The sequence below is a fragment of the Pristiophorus japonicus genome, chromosome 5 (assembly GCF_044704955.1).
Source record: "Pristiophorus japonicus isolate sPriJap1 chromosome 5, sPriJap1.hap1, whole genome shotgun sequence".
In the NCBI taxonomy this organism is placed as follows: Eukaryota; Metazoa; Chordata; class Chondrichthyes; family Pristiophoridae; genus Pristiophorus; species Pristiophorus japonicus.
The window spans coordinates 25,160,963-25,185,023 of record NC_091981.1 but is presented as its reverse complement, the minus strand read 5'-3'; the positions used below and the strand labels follow the sequence as shown (position 1 = coordinate 25,185,023).

The 24,061-nt window shown below is 45.6% G+C and overlaps 1 protein-coding gene across 3 annotated transcripts in view; it reads right to left on the bottom strand.

Moving 5' to 3' along the window:
* Positions 1 to 23,709, bottom strand: part of LOC139264270 (leukocyte elastase inhibitor-like) — a 28,775-nt gene extending 5,066 nt beyond the window's left edge. Inside the window, exons 1-6 of one of the 3 annotated variants that reach the window (XM_070880451.1) lie at positions 23,630 to 23,709; positions 19,325 to 19,501; positions 11,504 to 11,641; positions 11,135 to 11,252; positions 7,697 to 7,839; positions 3,669 to 3,836 (exon numbers count right to left, since the gene is read on the bottom strand). In XM_070880451.1, the coding sequence (XP_070736552.1) occupies positions 3,669 to 3,836; positions 7,697 to 7,839; positions 11,135 to 11,252; positions 11,504 to 11,641; positions 19,325 to 19,492 (735 nt within the window). In that variant the 5' untranslated portion in view covers positions 19,493 to 19,501; positions 23,630 to 23,709. Of the gene's footprint in view, positions 1 to 3,668; positions 3,837 to 7,696; positions 7,840 to 11,134; positions 11,253 to 11,503; positions 11,642 to 19,324; positions 19,502 to 23,228; positions 23,294 to 23,629 lie in introns of those variants that run through there. The other 2 variants (XM_070880452.1, XM_070880453.1) reach the window with 2 other exon arrangements.
* Between the last annotated feature and the right edge of the window lie 352 nt (positions 23,710 to 24,061).

Below are 24,061 nucleotides of genomic sequence, written 5' to 3'. Positions count from 1 at the left end.
TGAAACATCGAGTGGATTCTGTTGTGAAAGCTGTTCGCGAATCGAACACCGATACAGCAATCATTCCAGCTGGCTTGACTAGCGTCGTTCAGCCACAGCCTCTACTGTGTTTGCGGGTAAAAGAAGCATGGGCTGAGATAGATGGAGCCTCTAATAATGCAGCAAACTTCAGAGGGAGTTGTGGGTGGCGATCTCTAGACCACAGCAAAGATACAGTACAAGTGACAATAGAGGCTGCAATCCAGCCCAGGAGATACCTGCCGAGATTCAGCGTGGATACGGTCTGCTTAACAGCCTAACAGCCTAATCTTGGCCAGCACTTCACACCCGCAAATTTTGTATCTCGCGTATCATGCGACCCCCCAAATTTAGGTTACAATTTAGGTCTTCAAAAGTCGCATGATACGCGAGTATATACGGTACTTGCTTAGGAGGCAGTTCAGAGAAGGTTCACTAGGTTAATTCCGGGGATGAGGTGGTTGACTTATGAGGAAAGGTTGAGTAGGTTGAGCCTCTACTCATTGGAATTCAGAAGAATGAGAGGCGAACTTATCGAGACATATCAGATTATGAGGGGTCTTGACAAGATAGATGCTTCCACTAATGGGGGAGACTAGAACTAGAGAGCATGACCTTAGAATAAGGGGCCGCCCATTCGAACCAGAGATGAGGAGGAATTTCTTCTCTCAGAGGGTAGTAAATCTGTGGAATTTGCTGCCTCAGAGAGCTGTGGAGGCTGGCACATTGAATAAATTTAAGACAGAAATAGACAGTTTCTTAAATGATAAGGGGATAAGGGGTTATGGGAAGCGGGTGGGGAAGTGGAGCTGAGTCCATGATCAGATCAGCCATGATCTTATTGAATGGCGGAGCAGGCTCGAGGGGCCGTATGGCCTACTTCTGTTCCTATTTCTTATGTTCTTATGTTCTTATTACTGAAAAGCCACACTCACCCTCATCCTGTTGTGCCATTCATCACATCCCCATTACTCTGCATTCCCTACCTTACTCCTGTACATCTTTGCTCACACCAACTTATCTTGCACCTCCAGCCATCCCTCTCTCTCCATTTACATTAACACATCCCCATCTAACTAGCCACTCCTCACAAACTCACCCTCCTCCTTGTCCAATCATATCAACTAACAGCACACAACGGTAGGCACTTGGGTCTTTTAGCCAATGTTCATATCAAGTTTCTGTTAAACTTCTGTCAAATATTGAAATCTTTATTTTCAACATTTTGCCTTCTTGCACAGATTTGTGTGCTTCTTTGGAAGTGCCTTAGTGAGCTGTCATGAATGGTGAGACATAATGGTATACCCCGCAATGGTGATGAGTATGAAAGGAATGGCTTGGTCATTATGGGGTGCTTTATGGTGTTGGTGTGGGTTGGTGCCAACCTGGTGCATCTTGTGGCAGCCAGGATGTACAGCGTCAAGTGAAGTCAATCTGGTCATGGTTAGGCCATCCCTGACCTCCCGGACAGCAATGTGGTCAGGTGTTGATGCCCTGTGTCCTGTCCAGCATCAGGTGATTACAGAGGTGGTAGGTGTTGTTCTTGCTCTGCCAGGTGATGTTGGTGTTGGGGTTGATGGTAATTCTGAAGACTAAGGTGAGATTTTTTCAAGGCAACCGATGCTACTGGAATAGATGGCAAATGAAGTTGAGATGACAAAAGCGATCTGTCAATGGTGAGATAGGTTGTTCCAAGGAGGTGACAGAGATTACTTCAAACACTTCCAATCTTCCTAAAGCTCAAAAGTGTTTTCCAAATCCTGAAGGCTCCAGCTTCTAACATTGGAAAGTGAACAGCTGTGAAATGGTAGCTTTTATGGCAGTTTGGCAGCTGTCACCTATTCAAAGCAATGGAGAGTCACTGAAAACCTGACATATTTACCTGACGTTATCACTGAGCAATGGGAACCTCATGAAAAAGTTGAAAAAATGGTTAGTAGCTGTTAAAATGTTGCTTAAATACCTTTAAACAATCTCTTAAGTATTTGAAAATGGCTCACCCGCTGATTACAGTCAGGTCTGCAGACCACAGGCAGAGCCTACACTTGGGAAACTTACAGGAGGTGGGTTCAGATTTTGACAGCAGAACCCCCTCCGAACCCGATCTCTGAGCGCCGGCAAAGTCCAGCCCTTTGTGAATTACATATGATCTCGGTTATTAGCTCCTCAATCCATGTGCATGTTTTTCTGCCAAAGTGCCCAGTTTTAGAAAGCAGAGCACATTGGAGCTGCCATAGATTATGCCAATAAATTGTGTGATCAAAGACAGTTAAAAATATAGGACTGTGGATGAAGAGGAATCCCAACAGCTGTGGGTCACAGCCTCACCAATTTGCCATTTTGCCCGGCTGGAGCCGTAAAGTGGTGAGGATTGTTCACAAATGGACCATCAAATGAGTGGGGACATCCTAGTAAATGTCTGTGGACACCTGTGATTTGTTAAGCACCCTTACAGCATCATGCTGTGGAACAGATCTCTGTACCCAATGGTTCCTGCCGTGAAATGATTTAAATGAGAGGATTAAATGTAGTATCTCCAAATTTGCGGATGACACTAAGTTGGGTGGCAGTGTGAGCTGCGAGGAGGATGCTATGAGACTGCAGAGTGCCTTGGATAGGTTAGGTGAGTGGGCAAATGCATGGCAGATGAAGTATAATGTGGATAAATGTGAGGTTATCTACTTTGGTTGTAAAAACAGAGAGACAGACTATTATCTGAATGGTGACAGATTAGGAAAAGGGGAGGTGCAACGAGACCTGGGTGTCATGGTACATCAGTCAGTGAAGGTTGGCATGCAGGTACAGCAGGCGGTTAAGAAAGCAAATGACATGTTGGCCTTCATAGCGAGGGGATTTGAGTACAGGGGCAGGGAGGTGTTACTACAGTTGTACAGGGCCTTGGTGAGGCCACACCTGGAGTATTGTGTACAGTTTTAGTCTCCTAACTTAAGGAAGGACATTCTTGTTATTGAGGGAGTGCAGTGAAGGTTCACCAGACTGATTCCCGGGATGGCAGGACTGACATATCAAGAAAGACTGGATCAACTGGGCTTGTATTCACTGGAGTTCAGAAGAATGAGAGGGGATCTCATAGAAATGTTTAAAATTCTGACGGATTTAGACAGGTTAGATGCAGGAAGAATGTTCCCAATGTTGGGGAAGTCCAGAACCAGGGGTCATAGTCTAAGGATAAGGGGTAAGCCATTTAGGACCGAGATGAGGAGAAACTTCTTCACCCAGAGAGTGGTGAACCTGTGGAATTCTCTACCACAGAAAGTTGTTGAGGCCAATTCACTAAATATATTCAAAAAGGAGTTAGATGTAGTCCTTACTACTAAGGGGATCAAGGGGTATGGCGAGAAAGCAGGAATGGGGTACTGAAGTTGCATGTTCAGCCATGAACTCATTGAATGGCAGTGCAGGCTAGAAGGGCCGAATGGCCTACTTCTGCACCTATTTTCTATGTTTCTATGAAATCAGCAGCGACTCTGTAAATACTCTTAGATCCAAGAATATCTTGAAACTGTTGCAAATTCAAGAGCAGTCAAGCTTCAAGCAGCTCACAGAGTAAGGAGCTCCTGCATCTACGATGAAATCTCTCACTCCACGCAATGTATGTCATCACATTAAATCATAAAAAGATACAATACCTGTTTGAGACCTGTGGAATCATCCATGATGTCTTCTGGCAACAAGATGATCATACTTAATTCTTTATCAATGTATGGAAGCTCAAGAACTTTGATATTAACTTCAGGAATGTGACGGATAAGGAACTTCTTCTTTTGATACATCATTTTCACCAGCCTGCTTTCATTCTATAAACAGGAATAATCGTTCTATGTATTTTTATTGTCATTTAAATTGTTAATTAAAAGGGTCAAAGGAGACAGGTACAGGAATTATTCAAAAGAAGCAAAACAAGTCACAAGGTAAATGTATAGATAGAAACACAGATGATGCTGTAACCTGCAAAATAGACACATTATTGCATCATATTTTAGTGCACTAGTCCTAAAGATCCCATCATAATTGCCCAAAGTTTGACAAGAGTACTCACTGCTATACAATTTTCCCCGGTTAATTTCGCCCATTTTTTGCCATGCCTCGCTTTTTTTGGCCCAAATTTAAAAATCCAAGTTTCCCCAAAGATTGTGCACCAGTGTAACTCAGATAGTTACGATTTATTTTGGTTCATTTTTTTTTGCGTCATAGAGAGCATAACCTGATGTCTGCGCCAGTTTTTCACATTTATGCAACTTTGGCTAACTTACATTTTTTCTAGAACGCCGTATATGACCACTCCCAAAAAACCTTCTGGGCATGTAAGAAAAACCAGCGCACATCAAAAAATCGGCGCAGAAAGACGCCATTGTTTTGAGGTGAAGTTTTGGAGGGAGTCAAGTACACATATATATGCATCGTGAAGCTTAATTTTTTTCCAACTGAAAATGCAAAAAATGGAAGTTTCATGCAATTCTTTAATTTTTGGATTTTTAAAAAAGTGCCACATCACCACCGAACGTCTCCAAACCGGGCTCGAGCGTCGGAGCGTCGGCCGGCAGAATTAGTCTCTCGCCTAGACACAGGGGCTTGGGTCTCGTCTTCAAAAGAAGCCTTGGGGGGGGGGGGGGGGAAAGGCGGGGGGGTGCCAGGGGTGTGGAAGCTGAACTGGAGGCATGAGAAGCCTTACACTATGCAGCAAGCAGCATCAAATGAAGACCGGGGGGCGGGGGTGGCAGGGGCGAGATGGTGGGGGGTGGGGGCGGGGTTGGGGGGGGGTCTGTGTTTCCTGATCTAAGCAAGCCAACAGGTGCATGCTCAGACCTGGGTGTGGTCCATACTAGAGCATTGACCGTGGGGAGAGAGACAGCAAAGAAGCTTTCCTGTCGCTGTTTTGAGCTTCTTGCAAAGATAGAGTCTAATCACGGGGCAAGACTGACAATGCCATACCTTGTGCAACCCTTCTGCATGATGGTGCTGCAGAGCAGACAATTGATGAGGAAGCCATGCAACTACCTGAATTGAGCATGACAGCGAAGGAGGGCAGCCATCGTGCACCTTAATGATTGCTCGAGCCTTGTGCCAGCAGCTCATCCGTGAACGCTTTGCTGCCTGAAGGCTCAGCGACAACTATTCCAAATGGACCCATGTTTATAGTTTAGACCTGTTCCATAATGTTGTGTTGTGTTAATGGAACGAATAATGGAAATGATTCAGTTCGAATTTAATATATATTTTATTCAGAAGTTTAACATACACTTTTTTGTACTTAACTTAACTTTAATAAAAAATAATCTTGTATCAAACTTTAAAGTTTTCAGTTAAGATCACTTACAAACTAAGGTCACTTACAAACTCTAAGATCACTTACAAACTTATAAAATTGTATATTTACATAACTTGCAAAAAACTTGCAATCTGAGGACAGTTACAACAACAATAACAACAACAACAACAGCAGCAGCAAAGAAAGGTTGCACCCATCTCTCCCCCACCTTATTCTAAGACCGCCCGCTGCGCTTGGTCTTGTTGACTCCACCCCTGCCCACAGGCGGTGGTGCAGAGTTTATCGGGTTGGTGCCAAGCTTATTCTTTCGAACAACTCAGGTAATGCTCACTTCTTGATGGGGGAGCCGGCGAGGGGTGGAGGTGGGGGGCGGGGGGGGGGGGCGCAGGCGGTAATGTAGAAGGCTTGGCTTAGGCCTCTTCAGCGGCTGGTCTGTGGATTGGATTGGGAGTGGCAGTTGATTCTATCAATGGACGCGGGGTTTGGGCGTGCTCCATTATTGCAGCACCTAACTCCGACATTCTTGAGCAACAGTGTATCAACTATCTGCAACATTCTATCCCTCATGTTCACCAATAGTGTTTCAACTACCGGCAACATTCCCGCCCTCATGTTCACTGACAGCACATTAAGCTACCTGCAACATTCCCTCCTTCATGTGCACCAACATTGTATCCGCTACCCGAGACATTTCCTCCCTCATGTTCCCGGACAGTGTTCCCGTTTCTCGTGAGAGTTTCCGTTACTTCTCCCGACAGTCCCGATACATCATCACCCACCCCACTGATGGTGTCCAAGTGTGATCGGGTAAGATCAATGTTCTTCGACATCATCTGAACCACATCTGTTAGATCCTGCACCTCAGGAGAGTGCTGTTGAGCTCTTCTTCCCCACCTCGCCCTGGGTGTGGCTCGCTGTATCCCACTGGGACTCGCAGCCTCAGAAGGAGGGGCGTTGGATGTGCTTCGCTGCACCCCACTGGAATCCCCAGCCTCGGATTGTGGCAAACCATGGAATGTCCCAGCAATACTCGTACCACTCAGGAAATGGGCGGCATCTGCATCTCCTACAAAGTGCGTATGATAGTTGGGGCTTCATCCATCACCTCCCCCTGCCCCTCCCCCTTAGCCCCATGCTCTTGGTCTGGAAGGTGGGATTGGAAGATGTTTTCCTCTTCAGGCTTGTCTGCATCTGAATCTTCTTCTGCATTGTCAGGGTTGGCCTCAATTTCTGCAAAATATAACAGAACAGACAAATGGTTAGCAGCAGAGGAGGGGGCAGGGTGGCGTGAGTAGGCAAGCATTGTGCAGGCAGTAGGCTTATTTGAAGGACCACGATGAATGATAGCACATTGCATCAAACAAAGCGTAGCTGACGGAGACATCCCTATGAACCAAAGCGTGGCTAGCCTGCGGAGTACTTAACATTTAGGAAAGCCAGGCTGTAGAATTTGCAGGACATACCCTGTCCCTCGAGTATGGACCCTGCTTGTGCAGTGGTGGTTGCAGGGCCCATCAAAGCAGTGACCCTGTCTTCCAACGGTGTCAGTGGGTGCATATTTGCCAAGCCTCCTCCTGTTCGAATTCTTTCCTTTTAGTTTGTGCCACCTTCCTCTGCAAAGATGAAAATATTACTTTTTAAGAGAGGATGTCTTTCTGCTGGGTGGGACATATACATATGGTCACATTTACAATTGCAATTCCATTGAATAAATGAAAATATTACTTACACTAACTACTTGACCAAGGTCCTGCCAATTGTTTTTGCACTGGCCTCCAGACCTCGTGGTGGTCACCATTGCACAGTAATCTTCTGCAAATTGGTTCCAGCGTTTCTTCACTTCTTTTGGTGAAACTTTATGTAACCTCTGCTGGTGTCCAACTCGTGCCATCTGGCCTCAATTACAGTAAATAGAGCCTCCACTTCTTGGTCCTTGAGCCACGTTGCATCTTGTATTGCAGCTCCGATTTTTCCAATGAGAATTAAAGCTCTCACACACAACTGGCTCTTTAAGAATGGTCGAATGCAGACCGGGAGCTGTACTGGGCATGCACGCCCATAGCAATTACTTCAAAACCTTTTTTTTCATGCAAGTGTAGAAGGGGGGGGCATCGTTTTTTTTGGCACAGACATTAGGCTCCACCCCCTGAAGCTAAATGACAGGTTGCGGGGTGCCAATTACAAAAAATAGAACAGGGAAACTTGCTACTTATTTTTTTGGAGTAGTTGGGGCCAAAAAAAATGGGTGTAACTCTGGCAATATGACAAAAAACGGCTTTGGGGAAAATTGAGTCCATTAATAGTGAGGGTAATTACAGTGTTTTTAATGATGGAAGAATTAAAAAGACAAAATAACTTGGTTCACTATGGGTACTTTGCTTAGAATACCTTATTCAGTCTGAATGGCATCTCCTTTGTGGCTTGTTGATTAAACTTCTCAGCCCAGGTTCCTTTGAAGTAGATGGCATTCACCAACACGAGTCTGGTATTGCTGTCAACTGAACCTTGAGCCAGCAGGTTTTGGATCTTACCTGAATGGAAATAGATTCAGAATTGGTATAGTACACAACAGCAGCAAAAAGGCTAGGGAAGGTTTAACCTTCAGTAATTTATATTCTAAATTAAATCGCAGAAGGGCAGCGAGAAAAAAAAATCTAATTCATAGTTGCCAAACATTTTTGGTTACAACTTTAAAAAAGGTTAATTCGAAATAATTACTGAAGCAGGAGGCTTTGCCTACAGAACATCAATTAAACGCACTCTTCCAATCTCCCAAAAATATTAACATGCATATTAAATTAGTAAATAGAATTACTTAAAATATAAAGCACAGAAACAAGCCATTCATCCCAACTAGTTTGTGCTGGTGTTTATACTTCACACGAGTCTTCTCCCATTCTAGCTCACTCATTTCAGCCTTTCAGCATATCTTTCTATTCCCTTTTCTCTCATGTAATCGATTAGTTTCCTTTTGAAAGCATCTAAGATATTTGCCTGAACAACTTCCTATGGTAGCCAGTTCCACATTCTATCCACTCTCTGAGTAAAGAAATGTCTCCTTATTTCCCTATTGCATTTATTAGTAAATCTCTTGTCTTTTCTTTTCTAAAGAAGAAAAAAGCCCCAACCTGTTCAATCTTCCCCGATAGCTATAATCTCCCAGTTCTGGTACCGTCTTGTAAATCTTTTTTGCACTTTCTCCAGTGCATCTATGTCCTTTTTATACAATGGAGACCAGAACTGTACACAGTACTCCAAGTGCGGCTTAACCAGGGTCCTATACAAGTTTAACATAACTGCACTACTTTTGACTTCTATACCCTAGAAATAAATCCAAATGCATTGTTAGCATTTTTAATTGCTCTGCTAATTTGTTTGTCTGTATCCCTAGATCCCTTTGCTCTTTTACCCCATTTAATTTCTTATTTTCTAAGGTGTAAGTGATGTTTTTATTTTTCCTACCAAAGTGCATACCTCACATTTATCTATATTAAAGTTCATAGTATAGTTAGGGATTAGTTTGTATCAACACATTGCTAATTAGAAAATAATACACCCAATTATGCTTAAAAATTTTTTTTTTGTTCTAAAGATTCATTTTACAAACTTGACAACCCCCAAGTGATGTCTTAGGACCAGGTACCAATGACAGAACTGGCCAGATGGACTGGATGGGGCTTTTACTGTCTTCCATATTCCTATGGTTCTTACACCATTTACAAAAAAAACACCGAAATGAAGCATGTCTATGAGCAGTGATTACACTTGATCTTCAAGGCCCTGGTCAACAATGAAATGTACATGGGCCGCGATTTCCCCTACCTCGTCAAGTTTGGTGCGGCCGGGGTCGATGGCAGGTCCCGTCGTCACTGCTGGCTCCAGCCCGCTGTGTAGAAATGATTTTACGCTGATTGGGCTTGTTAAGCCCACCCAGCGTGGTTCCCGGCCAATTGAAGGAAGCGGGTCTGATGACATCATTTGATAACGCAACGTAATTTGATGATGCAATGTAATTTGATTACGTGTCATCAGCCGGTTTCCTGAAAGGAACCATGTCCAAACTTACTTTGACTCTTGTGCTGTCAGTGTTCTACAGCATTGAGGTGCTGAAAACACTGACAATGACTGCACAAAGGAGCAGTGCTGCACCCAGGCTCTCCCATGATTCCCTCCATATGCTTAAGGCGAGAGTAACAGCATACAAGTAGGTTTTCTTCCCTTCTAATCGGTGGAAGAGACATCCCCAGGACAACAACACAGCCTGGTTGCACATTATACATGAGGGCAGAAGCAGGAATGTCATCAGGAGGGCCTGGCTGCAGCAGCGCAAACCTTTCAATGATCTCAGTAGATCATGAAACGGTACTGCAAAGTCACACTTGCCCTCATCCTGCTATGCCACTCATCACATCCCATCGCTCTGCCTTCCCTACCCTACTCGTGCACATTCTTACTCACACCAATGTATCTTGCACCTACACCCATCCCTTTCCATGTACATTATCAATTCTCCATCTCACTAGTCACCCTGCACTATAGTACAATCATACCAACTAACAAGACTTGCATCTTTTAGCCAATGTTCATCTAAAGTTTCTGTTAATCTGCTGTCAAACATTGAAATCTTCATTTTCAACATGGTGCCATCTTGGACATATTTGCGTACATCTTTGGAAGTGGTTTAGTGAGTTGCAGTGAATGGTGAGACACAACGGTAGTCCCTCACCCCCTTGCTGATAAGCATGAAATCAATGGCTTGGGCATTGTAGGGATGCTTTATGGTATTGTTGTGGGCTGGTGTCAACCTGGCACATCATGTGGCAGCCAGGGTGTTCAGCATATAGTGAAGTAAATCTGGTCATGGTGAATCCATCCCTGGCGTGCTGGCAGCAATGTGGTCAGGTCCGGATGCCCTATGCAGCATTAGTTGATTGCAGAGAAGGTTGGTGTTGTTGTTGGTGCTACTGGTGTGCCTGATGCTGCTGGTGTTGGGGATGATCGTGGTGGGATTCTGACGGCCAAGGTGAGATAGTTTCGAGGGCACTGATGCTAATGTAATAGATGGCAGCTGAAATTCAGATGACAGAAGGGATCTGTCAATGGTGAGAGATATCATTCCAATGAGGTGACACTAGAAAGAGAGATTGCTCCAAACACTTGCAACCTGCATAAAGCTCAAAGTACCTTCCAAATGCAGTAAACAACAGCTTTTGATCTTGGGAAATGAACAGCTGTGATGTTTTATAACACAATTCCCCCCCTCCCCCCCCATACTGTCAAATTAGGGGCAAGGTTTGCATTGTGAGTCTATGCCCACTAGATTGAGACAGCCCAAAGTCATTTTGGGTCACAAAGTGGAGACTTTTACCCCCTGAGTCTGAGCCAGGTTCAAACCCCAGGTCCCAGTGGTGGAAGGACAATGTGCGAACCCAGTGCGGTGGTCAGATCCACAAGCTAGGCAGTGCGGTAACTGTGTTAGTTCCTGTGTAATAGCTGGAACTGAGCCAAATGGCCCACATGTTATTGTGTCTTGTTGAAACACAGCTGCTCTGGCTCAAGTCTCAGCCAATTAATATATTGTTGGTACCCGCTCTGGTTTCTGAATCCAGTTTCATTCTATATAATACATTAAAGTAGCTGTTACAAACTCACACTGCTGGTGCTAGGGGTCCAATTCATATAATCTGCCCTATGTTCCTTTATTATTTTTTTTAATATACCGATCAACTTGCTGGTACAAAGATTTATACTTCCTTCGCATTATTTGAAAATTGATTTGTGCATCGCCACCAGTGTGCGAGAAACTGAATGTGAAGGTCAACTTACCCTCAGTCTGCGCCTCCACCCATTTATTGATCACCTGTCTTGTTTCATCTGCAGCAGATCGGAAATCAACTCCAGACATGCCTGATCCGTAGTATTTCTTGGAGGATTTACAGAATTCCTGCACAATGGACACAGGGAAAGTTAGTTATTCTGACCAGTTTGGAAAACCTGATTTAAAAATGATCAATTAGTGGATCACCAGAATTGGTACATTGTGTATACCAGCAATATCAAAACAATGGCATTAGGTATATCTCTGCCTTTGAAGGGATTATTGTGAGGATCCAAGAACAATATAACTGGCATGAGACCAGCTTGGTTCCTGATAACTGGAACAATCTGGGAGCAGGTGATCCACTCACAACTTACTTCTAGAAAGTTATAGGTCTTCTCTCCATATAGTTGATTGGCCACTTTCAACAGGTACGAAACATCAGCTCGGTTAATGGCCGATTGCATTTTCTGGAATCCAGAATGTAGATCTCCCACTTGATCAAAGTGGAGAGCCTGTTATCAGAATACATGGACACAACAATCATCAAACAACAAAGTGAAAAAGGGAGCTACATGTTATAATCATCCTCTTTCAATTTTGCCCGCCATTTCTTTTTCAGACAATTTTCTTTGACCTCTTCCTGAAAGGCTGTTACTTTGTGCTGGGATACCATTCTATACATGCTGATCACCCTCCAGTATCTCACCCAAAAAGCCATTCTTCAGGTCTAACACTAGAGAGTGAGTGTCAACAGCTTATTGAACCACAGGGACAGGTCCGTTAAGTCCGATTCTGCTCTCAGCCAAAATCCACACAGAGGTCACTGAATAGTGATCAGGAGCAGGAACCCTGGTGGCCTTTCCTCTCCCTACCATTGCTTTTTTTAAATTTCAAAATATACTTTATTCATAAAAAAAATTTGTACAGTACATTCAGAGGCATTTCAATACATTTAGCTGCGGTCAGCAATCCCATACACTATATTTGGGTGCTGACGGCAGTTCTGTTCGTTACATTTCTTGTTTTCCAGTTCAAGTGCAATTCGGTACAATAAACGGGATACATTGTGGTACATTCACACAAATTACGTTTCATGTGTTACGATACAGTGCATGGAATGGGTGACGGTACATTTACATTTTTCTTTTCAAACATGCATTTCGTAACACATCTTGCATTGTACATGGCACGACATTGGTGTTTACAGATTTGGTGCTCTATGTACACAAAAAGTAAATTACAAATACAGCCCAAGGGGGGTTTGCACTGATTCCTGCCCCCGGGTTTTCCGTGGCAGAAGGGCTTTAAACTGTGGCCCTTCCCCACCGTGCCTTTGTGGCGACTGCACCAATTTTCAGTGCATCCCTCAGCAAGTATTCCTGGATCTTGGATTGCGCCAGTCTGCAACACACGGACATGGTCATCTCCTTGTTCTGGAAAACCAGCAAGTTTCGGCAAGACCAAAGAGCGTCTTTGACCGAGTTGATGGCCCTCCAGCAGCAGGTGATGTCTGTCTCGGTGTGTGTCCCTGGGAACAGCCCGTAGAGCACAGAGTCCTGTGTTACGGAGCTGCTTGGGATGAACCTCGACAGCAACCACTGCATCTCTTTCCAGACCTGCGTCGCAAAGGCGCAATCCTGAAGGAGATGGGTGACAGTCTCGTCTGCCCCGCAGCCGGCTCGGGGGCACCGTGCCGTGCTGCTGAGGCGTCGGCTGTGCATGAACGCACTGACGGGTAAGGCCCTCCTCACCGCCAACCAAGCTACGTCTTGGTGCTTGTGTGAAAGCTCTGGCGATGAGACATTCTGCCAAACGAGTTCGACAGTCCGTTCAGGGAACCACCCGACAGGGTCCACCCTCTCCTTCTTTCGTAGGGCATCCAGGACCTTACGTGCTGACCACTGTTTTATGGCCTTGTGGTCAAAGGGGTTTCTTGTGAGGAACTTTTCCACGAAGGACAGGTGGGCAGGCATGGTCCAGCTGGTGGGGGCGTTTCACGGCAGCGTGGCCAGACCCATCCTTCGCAACACCGGGGACAGGTAGAACCTCAGCACGTAGTGACACTTGGTGTTTGCGTACTGGGGGGCTGTGCACAGCTTGATACAGCCGCACACAAAGGTGGCCATCAGGATGAGGGCCACGTTCGGAACGTCCTTTCTTCCACTGTCCAGAGATTTGTACATCGTGTCTCTGCGGACAAAGTGGAAGACGGCCCGGGTGACTGCCGCGGCACAGGAGCGTGAGATGGGCCAGACCTGTGCCGCATGCAGCAACCCCGAGAGCACCTCACTCCTGATGACCAGGTTCTTTCCTGCCATGGAGAGGAAGCGCAGCTTCCACCATCCCAGTTTTTGTTTGACCTTGGCGATACGCTCGTCCCAGTTTTTGGCGCACGCCCCGTCCGCTCCGAACCATATTCCCAACACCTTCAGGAAGTCTGGCTTGACGGTGAAGGGAATGGAGGCTCGGTCGGTCCAGTTGCCAAAGAGCATGGCCTCGCTCTTGCTGCGATTGACCTTTGCTCCCGAGGCCAGTTCAAACTGGTCGCAGATTGCGAGCAATCTGCGGACTGACTGCGGATCTAAGCAAAAGACGGCGACGTCGTCCATGTACAGGGAGGTCTTGACCTGAGCGCCTCCGCTGCCTGGGATCGTCACCCCTCTAAAGCCCGCATCCTTCCTGATGGACTCGGCAAAGGGCTCGATACAACACACAAACAAGACAGCCGAGAGAGGACAGCCTTGCCTGACTCCAGATCTGATTGGAAAGCTTTGAGTTTCCCACCTGTTGATTAGGACTGCACTACTGATGTCTGTGTAGAGCAGTTTGACCCAATTGCGGATACCCTTCCCAAACCCCATTTTAGAGAGCACGTCCATCAGGTACGTGTGCGATATCCTGTCAAAGGCTTTCTCCTGGTCTAAGCTGATTAAGCAGGTGTCCACCCTCCTGTCCCGCACGTAGGCGATCATATGTCTGAGTAGCGCGAGGCTATCAAAGATCTTCCTGCCGGGGACAGCGCAGGTCTGGTCCGGGTGAATCACCAGCTCAAGGGCAGACTTGACCCTGTTGGCGATGACCTTTGACAGGATCTTGTAGTCCACATTGAGCAGCGAAATGGGCCGCCAGTTTTTGATTTCCTCCCTCTCCCCCTTCTGCTTGTAGATGAGGGTGATGATGCCTTTCCTCATTGATTCTGACATGCTGCCGGCCAGAAGCATACCCCCGTACACTTCCAGCAGGTCTGGGCCCATCCAGTCCCACAGAGCGAATACAACTCGATCGGTAAGCCATCGCTTCCGGGAGTTTTACTCGTCGCGAGGGACCGGACGGCCTTTGTCATCTCGTCCAGAGTTAGCGGGTGGTCCAGACTCTCCCGCTCGCTGTCGTCTAAGATCTCCGAAATAGACGACAGGAAAGACTGGGAGGCCGCGCGGTCTGTGGGCTTGACGTCGCACAGCCCGGCATCGAAGGATTTGCTGATCCTCAGCATGTCAGGCTGCGAAGACGTCACAGAACCGTCTTCTTCCTTTAGGCCGGTGATCACAGAGCTCCCCCTGTGTACCTTCTGGAAGAAGAAACGCGAACACGTCTCATCCTGCTCAACGGAGCGGACTCTTGAGCGGAAGATGATCTTGGAGGACTCTGAGGCAAAGAGCGAGGCTTGCTGGCCCTTCACCTCTTCGAGTTCCTCCGCGACATCGACCCCCATCGACTGCAGCAGGAGCAGGTTTTGCATATTTGTCTGGAGTCGGGACAATTCCCTCTGTCTCCCTCTCGCCTGCTGAAAACCTTTGAGGATGAAGAACCTCTTGATGTTCGTCTTGATTGTTTCCCACCAGTGCATCGGGGAATCGCAAAGGGGCTTTACGGTTCTCCAACCTTTGTAATCCCTCTTGAGTCCCTCAACGTTTTCCGGAGTCAACAGTTTCACGTTGAGCTTTCATATCACTCTGCCAACTTTCTGGTCTTCCTGTGGGAGGCAGTCGGCCAATAGGAGGCAGTGGTCAGAGAAGAACACCGGCGTGACGTCGGTGGATCTGACCTTGAGCATGTGGGACACAAACAGGAAGTCTATTCTGGAACGGACGGACCCGTCTGGTCTCGACTAGGTGTATCTGCGCGGTGCTCCGTCTGCAGGGTTGCTGAAGACGTCGCACAGCTTGGCATCTTTTACCGCATCCATCAGGTTCGCTGCTGGTTGCTGGTGGCTCGCAGCTCGCGGTAGCAGGGTTCTCTTTCTCGCCGTCTTGTTCCGAGTCCACGGGGGCGTTGGTCGGGTGAGGGTGTGGCTCTCGTCTGGAGCGTTGTGTTCGTCAGCTTCCTCCTTCTCTGGTGCAATGTTCTTTGCTGCCTGCACATAGCTGAAGTTGCGTTTGGGGCAGTTTTTATAAAGGTGCCCAGCCAGACCACAGAGGTTGCAGCACTTGGTCTCCTTACAGTCCTTTGTCTGGTGGCCCTCGTTCTTGCAGTTTCGGCAGGTGACAGGTCCGTTAAGCCCGATTCTGCTCTCAGCCAAAATCCACACATGAACAGCAGAGGTCGAGGTCACTGAAAACTGATAAGAAGCAGGAACCTTGATGGCATTTCCCCTCCCTACCATTGCTAATTCAGCTGAGATCAGTTAACTCAGTGCAGACCAGGCATTGAACCCAGGATCTTCTAGGTTTGTGAGGCTCATCCACTCACTTGCTGCTTTAACTGGCTGAACTACTGAGTGAATCATTCCCTTCCAGTTTGAACTTCAATGTGGAAAATTCCACCCAAATTCCATACCTTTAAATTCTAAGCCAAATTTACTAACTAGAATTTATTGTAATACGTATAATACACACACACATAATTAATGTTCTGGAGCGTACTGAGGCTGGTTCAGGAAGTGTAAAGGTAGCAATGCTGACCGTGTCTTCCACATCAACCTGGTTCCCTTACTTCTGTGCTAGAGCCCATTACTATTGTTCTGCTCGTGGTATCCCATGATTTTTAATGTTGCTGTGTAAAAGTTACTTAATTATAAAGGTTTTGATATAGGCATGAAGTCACAGTTGCTAGATTTGATTGGCTTATTGGCTGAGTCAACACTGTTGGGAGGAGACACATACAACATGCATTCACTCGCATCATAATGTACAGACACAGCACAGCAACGCAGCATTATCAACCTGTAAAGTGAAGTGAATGTATACTCACAGGCCTCAGTGATAGTGCACATTTACCTGGCTAAACATGTTACCCATCAGAAACTCCATTTACCAGATAACCTATGGAGCTATAAATGCACATAGGTAATGGAAAAAGTTTATTCTATCCAAACAGGCAGAAAACTGTAGTAGATATTCATTTGTCACGCTTACATACAGTCACAAGGCAGCAACAGATTTTCAGCCAACTAATTAATTGACGAATCACAGGTTTCCCAATCCTATTGTCAGTCACCTGTAGTAGGCGGCTGGGGAGGGGGTACAGGACCTGGAGGGAAACGTGGCCACAGGTAGGGAGGTGGGTGTTTTAATGTTGTTATTGTTATTGTTATTTCTTGTTGTTTTTAAAATTTATTGTTGGGTGATTGTTGGGGGTGGGTGTAGGGGGGGGGGGGTCGTTGTTACAGTTGACATTAAATTGTTAAATTATTAAAAATTTTTATTGAATTTTACAATTGTTGTGCAGTGTCTTCTCATAACCTAAGTTAAGTTAAAACATTAATACAACTGTTGTACAACAATGGCCAGGCCAGACCAGGCAAGGATAAAACGTAACAACGCAAATGCAACTGTTGTGTAACCATAACCGTAACTGTGACTGTCCCCGATGTAAATTCATGCAAAGCGTTCATTTTTGAGTTGCTGGCACAACAGCTTTGCACCACGTAACTCCTACGGGGTTTCTTCAGTCTTGCGGGGGGGAACGCGTGGGACTATGGACTCATCACCAGGCTGATTGTCCTCCCCGAGGTCCTCACCAGCCTCCTTCTTCTCCTGCTCCTTGTTGTCTGCCTCTTCCACTTCCACTCCTTCCTGAGGTGGACCGGCAGCCCCATCTGGCAATTGTTGCCCTCTCCTTATAGCTAGGTTATGCAACATGCAACACACCACAATAAACTCAGTTACCTGCTCAGGGTGCTTTGTAGGTTACCTCCTGAGTGGTCCAGGCATCTGAAGTGCTGCTTGAGCACTCCAATTGTCTTTTTGACGATATTGCATGTAGCTATGTGGCTTTCGTTGTAACGCTTCTCGGCTTCCATCAGGGGAATACGCAGGGGGGTCATGAGCCAGCTGGCAAGGCTATATCCTTTATCCCCCAGCATCCAACCATGACCTTCTGGCTGACTGTCAAACAGGTCTGAGATAGTGCTCTCATGCAGAATGTGCGCATCATGGATGCTGCCTGGAAATTTAACATGAACTGCCATGACGACAACATCAGGGAGTGGAATCCCTTTTGGTTACGAAACACCTCCGCATTCTGTCAAGCTGCGTTCAGAGAGATATGCATATAGTCTATTACTCCCTGCTCCTTGGGGAAGTTAGCTATTCACGAGAAACCCAAAGCCCTCCCAGTCTGCGTTTCCCTGGTCATAGGGAAGTTTATAAAGGTCATCCCGTGAGTGTAAAGGGCTTCAGGCACCTGTCGAATGGAGCAGTGAGTGGCGTGCTGAGAGATACCACAAATGTTGCCAGCTGAAGCCTGAAAAAGAGCCCGATGAGTAGAGGGATAGTGCTGCAGTAACCTTTACCTCAATGGGCAGTGCGGTTCTGATGGTGCTGGAAGGCTGCAGATCCCCCTTGATGAACTGGCATATCTCATCGATGACCTCCTTCTGGAAGAGCATCCTCCTAAGGCACGCATTATCAGGCAAGTTGAGGTAAGACTGCTTTTCCCGATGTTCATTGGCTGTACGTTCTCCTCCTCCGCCTCCGCATTAGTCTACCACCTCTTTGATTGGCCCCTTCACTAAATCCTTCACTTAATGACGGATGCTATGAGACTGCAGAGTGACTTGGATAGGTTAGGTGAGTGGGTAAATGCATGGCAGATGAAGTATAATGTGGATAAATGTGAGGTTATCCACTTTGGTGGTAAAAATAGAGAGACAGACTATTATCTGAATGGTGACAGATTAGGAAAAGGGGAGGTGCAACGAGACCTGGTGTCATGGTACATCAGTCACTGAAGGTCGGCATGCAGGTACAGCAGGCGGTTAAGAAAGCAAATGGCATGTTGGCCTTCATAGCGAGGGGATTTGAGTACAGGGGCAGGGAGGTGTTACTACAGTTGTACAGGGTCTTGGTGAGGCCACACCTGGAGTATTGTGTACAGTTTTGGTCTCCTAACTTGAGGAAGGACATTCTTGCTATTGAGGGAGTGCAGCGAAGGTTCACCAGACTGATTCCCAGGATGGCAGGACTGACATATCAAGAAAGACTGGATCAACTGGGCTTGTATTCACTGGAGTTCAGAAGAATGAGAGGGGATCTCATAGAAACGTTTAAAATTCTGACGGGTTTAGACAGGTTCGATGCAGGAAGAATGATCCCAATGTTGGGAAAGTCCAGAACCAGGGGTCACAGTCTAAGGATAAGGGGTAAGCCATTTAGGACCGAGTTGAGGAGAAACTTCTTCACCCAGAGAGTGGTGAACCTGTGGAATTCTCTACCACAGAAAGTTGTTGAGGCCAATTCACTAAATAGATTCAAAAAGGAGTTAGATGTAGTCCTTACTACTAGGGGGATCAAGGGGTATGGTGAGAAAGCAGGAATAGGGTACTGAAGTTGCATGTTCAGCCATGAACTCATTGAATGGCGGTGGAGGCTCGAAGGGCCCAATGGCCTACTCCTGCACCTATTTTCTATGTTTCTATGTTTCCATGTTAACTCAACCTCAGACACCGGGCGATGTGTGGGCGATGTGCTGAAAGTTGCGCTGGGCGATGCGGGCGATCACCTCAACGATGTGACAGGAAAGTTGGACCAGCAATTTTCCGGCGCTGTTCTGGCCCAACTTTCCACTTTTTAATCAAAATGGGCGATAGCCTGCCATTTTGGGCGATATATGGGCACTAGCCCAGCGATCTGAAGTGGAAGGTCGAGCCCATAAGTCCATGCTTCTGGCAAACTGATATTATCAAACAAAATGCACACACAAGACAGTTAAAAAAATTCAGCTACATCTTTTACTCAGAGTAATTTCATACATACCTTTGCCATTTGAGATGCAGTATTATTTTTTGCTCCAAGATAAACCATGGCCAACGCACTGGAGATGCTGAATGGAGAAAAAAAGATGTTGCCAGCTTGATTTTTTTCAACCAGCTTTCTGAATAGGTCAAGGGTGAAATGGCAATTTGCTTTGCTCAGGTCCTCCATTGGTTAAAACTGCAGGAAAAATGAATATAAAACAAATATCCAAAATGATTTTGGTACAATAAGGTTCTCAAGAAAGTTAATGAATTACCAGGGTTTGCAACTGAAGAGAAGAATTGGCTTATGAAGAATCGCAAACTGAGTGTTGGTCTGCAGTGAAACATTTACAATCTTCTCTGTAGAATTGGTCTCAAGTTATTTAATCTCTACATGTCTAAGATTCAAATATTATTGTTTCTCATTAACCAACGTGCTGAAACAACCTCGGTTGACTGATGAACATCAGTGAAACAAAGACTTCGGTCTCAAGACATCTCTAGCAAAACCAAGATATGTACAATATTTGGAAAAATTATAAAATAAAGGGAAATGGTAAGGCCTCAGTACAGCTCCCTGGAGAAAGTTGTCTGATATATATTGCATCACGAAAACTGTCTATTTCCATCTCTGTAACACTGCCTGACTGCCCCTCTGCCTAAGCCCACCTGCTGCTGAAACCCTCATTCATTCCTTTGTTACTTCTACACTTGACTATTCGAACACACTCCTGGCCGGCCTCCCTCGTTCTACCCTTCGTAAACTTGGAGTCTCCAAAACTCTGCTGCTCATGTCTTAACTCACACCAAGTTCTGTTCACCCATCACATTGGCTCCCAGTTAAGCAACACCTTGATTTTAAAATTCTCATCCTTCTTTTCAAATCCCCCCATGACCTCACCCCTCCCTATTTCTAAATTTCTTCAGCCTTACTGCCCTCCGATATATCTGCGCTCCTCCAATTCTGCCCTATTGAGCAGCCCGATTTTAATTGCTCCTCCATTGGCAGCCGTGCCTTCAGCTGCTAAGGCCCTAAGCTCCGGAATTCCTTCCTTCAACTTCTCTTTCCTCCTTTAAGACGCTTCTTAAAATCTGCCTCTTTAACCAATCTTTTGGTCATCTGCCATATTTTATTGTGGCTCGGTGTCAAATGTATCTGTTTTGTCTTGTAACACTGCTGTGAAGCACCTTTCGATGTTTTACTATGTTAAAGGCTCTATATAAATAAAAGTTATTAATAAGAATTGGCAGCCTTTTGCTACTCATTGCTCTTCCACGCTGCAACACTCACACATATGGATCGATATAGCCGAGATAGCAATTGACAAAGCTCATCCAGTCAGGAAGATTAGTGCAGCCCCTGGAACAGAAGCCCTAGGAGCCATTCAGCCCCTCAAGCCTGATTAATTATTTGATTAGATCATGGCTGAATTTGTGACACCGAGTTTGTTGGGTTTAACTTCTGCAGGTAGCTTATGACTCTAGGTCATCGAACAGATTGCTGAACTTACACAACCATACAGGCCTCATCCTTAACAGATTCTGTTTCATTGTCTAAAAGTATCTTGACAGTCAGCCACCTTCCATTATCCATGTCTCTATCCTCATTTAATCTGAAATACTGTCTTGCACAGCTGGTAAATTAAGCCATTTAAAATGTTTAAGGGCTAGACTTTCCCAGAGAGCCCCTCAACACCCGACTGGCCGGCCAGAAAAACCACTAATGTTTGGTAAGTAATGCTGGTGAAAATTTTCACTTTTAAGTTAAAACTAATTGAAACTAATCACCCGGCGAGAAAATGGGTCTTGCACCATTATTCTCATCGGTTTTCTCGGCGGTTAAGGGGAAACTAAGTAAAACGGGCGTTTGTCTGGTGTGCTCCAGATATGTCATCTTGAGGCTAGGGGCTAGAATTTCCATTATTTTTGCATGCATACCGCCCACTTAACATCAATTTTAACGCTGGAATGAGGTGCAATACCCATATATCGCCCACTTAGCCACAAAATGGAAACTGATGCCCATTTCTCGGTCACTTACTTTCCGCATGTGCGTACCGCTGAAAAAAATAATACGGGGCGGAATCATCAGAATGGGCGATCCCAACGCACAGAATATCACCCAGCATTACTTTCGGCACGTAACTAACACCGAGATTTAATAATACTGACCGCCCACTGTTTTTTGTCATAAAAACCACATTTGCCAAAACTAACGCCCAGTATATCGCCCATCCTTACTGTCTGCATCTCGTATACATTTCACCGATAATATCGCTCACCGAAAAAAATGCTGGTCAAAAGTTGAACTAACCGGAACTACTCACAGCGGTATGGACGCCATGTTCTAAATCGCAGGTCGCATCATTTAAAAGGCTGCTCTGCTTCAACCTTGGGGGAGTTCAGATGTACTCTGGAGGTGTTTGGAGGTGTTGTGAACATCTGAACAAACATCTTTTCATACTGTGGATGATTGGAATTTACTAGGTGTCTTAGTAGGGGCATTATTCTTTGTGAACAATCGGTGGAAAACACATAGCTGTTGGAATGGTGCCTGCCATTTCTCACTCTCTCTTGATGACGACTCACATGCTGCAGACGCGAGATGGCAGAAGGTACACTCGGCAGCATGTGTACCTTACTGTTTACTGTTTTTCTATACTTAAAAAAATATATGTGGATACGAGAACTGTGCAAAACACATCAAGTTTGGTTTAACCCAGGTTCTATATACATTTAACATGACTTCTCTGCTTTTGAATTATATTCCAGCTGTTTCGACTCATCAACCTGTTTATTATCCATTTCTAGGATTTATAATGAATTCCCACAGCATTGAGTTTGATTTACAAACTTTACATGAGGGACTTTATGAGGTGCCTTTTGGAAGTCTAAGTACAGCATAGCATAATACTTTACAAAGTGCAATTGAGATGGTTCATCCTCAAAGAGGACAAATAGGTTTTTTGAGGTGGGATCGTCCCCTTCTGAATCCGGAGCCTACTGTTCTCTCGGATAATGTGAGACAGATGCTCCAGATATTGATTCCTGCTGATTTGATTCCAGTATTTTACACTGAATAAAGATTGTAGTTGCCTGTGTCCGTTTTATCCCCTTTTCTGAACATGGGCACCACACTGACCTGCTTTCAATCTACTGGTGTCTCCCCAGTGTCCAGCAAATCACTTATAATGGTGGCCGGTGCCTCATATCTCCTCCTCAGGCTCTTTCAGCACTTTGGGGATATACCATAGACCCCAGTGAGTTATTCATTGGGAGCCTTTTCAGCTTGTCTAGGACTTCATCTCATTCATATCAAAGAGTCGTTAGTGTTACTTTGCTTCACTCTGGAGTGCGCATGTTTCTCAGACCCTCCCATGGGAATACTTGCAGGAAGTAATCACACAATATTGACAATCCTCCGTTATGGTTCTGCTTACATGTTTTATACCTCTTCCCTGACTGTCCTCTTACTGTTTGTTTGTTAATCAATGTTGGGACAGGTTTGTTCAGCCTGAGCTTTAGGATCAGTGTGTCTTGATCCTGCACTTTCAGCATTACACCTTTAAAGGTATTCCAGTTGTCCTCCACTGAAATGTTGTTGAACATTCTCCACCATTCCATAGGCAGTAATTTTCCCCTTATTTCATTGAATTGATCCTTCGTAAAGTTATACACCAAGCTGCTGGTCTTGGATATATCTCACTCCTAGTTCATGTCAAACTTTACCCACTATAGGTGATGGCCTCCAGGTGTGCTATAACTGGTCTGGATCCTGTGCGAATACCAATTCAAGGCTCGCACATTTACCAACTCTGAATGGAAAGAACTCAGGTATTTCTATTTGGTTAATTGACGTCTTCCATTAAATTAACCTTCCTGTTCTTGCATATCTTCCCTATTTCTTAATCGAGCAATCTGACCTTTTTACGTTCGTCTGGGTTTCTGTATTATACCCTCGTGTTGGCTCGGATACAACGCTTGAGAGCTCCACCCAGAGTGGATCATTCTGTAGTTTTCCCCCAGCCACAGGATTGACTTTAGTTACTGTCCAGGTATCTCTGACATATTGGTCTATCCCATAGCGGAAATGAACAGCCCGATCACAACTCCGAAAGCGGAACCGTGTGTATTTCACTCTCCCCGGTAGCGCTTGTTCACAGTACAGTACAAGAGAGAAAGGACAGATTGCACATGGGGGGAGTGGACGGTGTTTATCCGCTGCACTAAAAGGGAATTGATCATGAAGTTAGCGAAGGTTTGCAGCGCTGACACGGAAATGTCGTGTCACTAAAACCCCTGGCAGAGATATAAAGACACTTACCTTATGCGCTGCTATCGTTCAGCATCCAACACTTCCTCTCACTGTCTTCACTTTGCTCTGTACGTCACCTGCGTGGCGCCTTTTAACCCGGAGCAGCCGCCCCTCCACCCCCGGATTGACAGGACTGCTCTGTTATCCATCAGAGCGGAGGCGGTCCTCTTACTGGGAACACAAGGCATTTCCTCTTTTTTTAAAGTTGATGCGGAATTAAAACTTGCAGAGCTTGTGAGAAGTGTACATGCAAAATTAGAAAACTACCAAAAGCTGGCACAGCCCCAAACCTGTAACCCCCTGAATCCAGCCTGTGACAGGTGGTTACACTCAGTGTGTAGGAGGGTAGGAGTAGACCACGAGAACAAAAGTAATTTGCCTTGCTCTGGTCCTCCATTATTTAAAACTTCAAGAAAAATGAATACAAAACATAGATGTTCA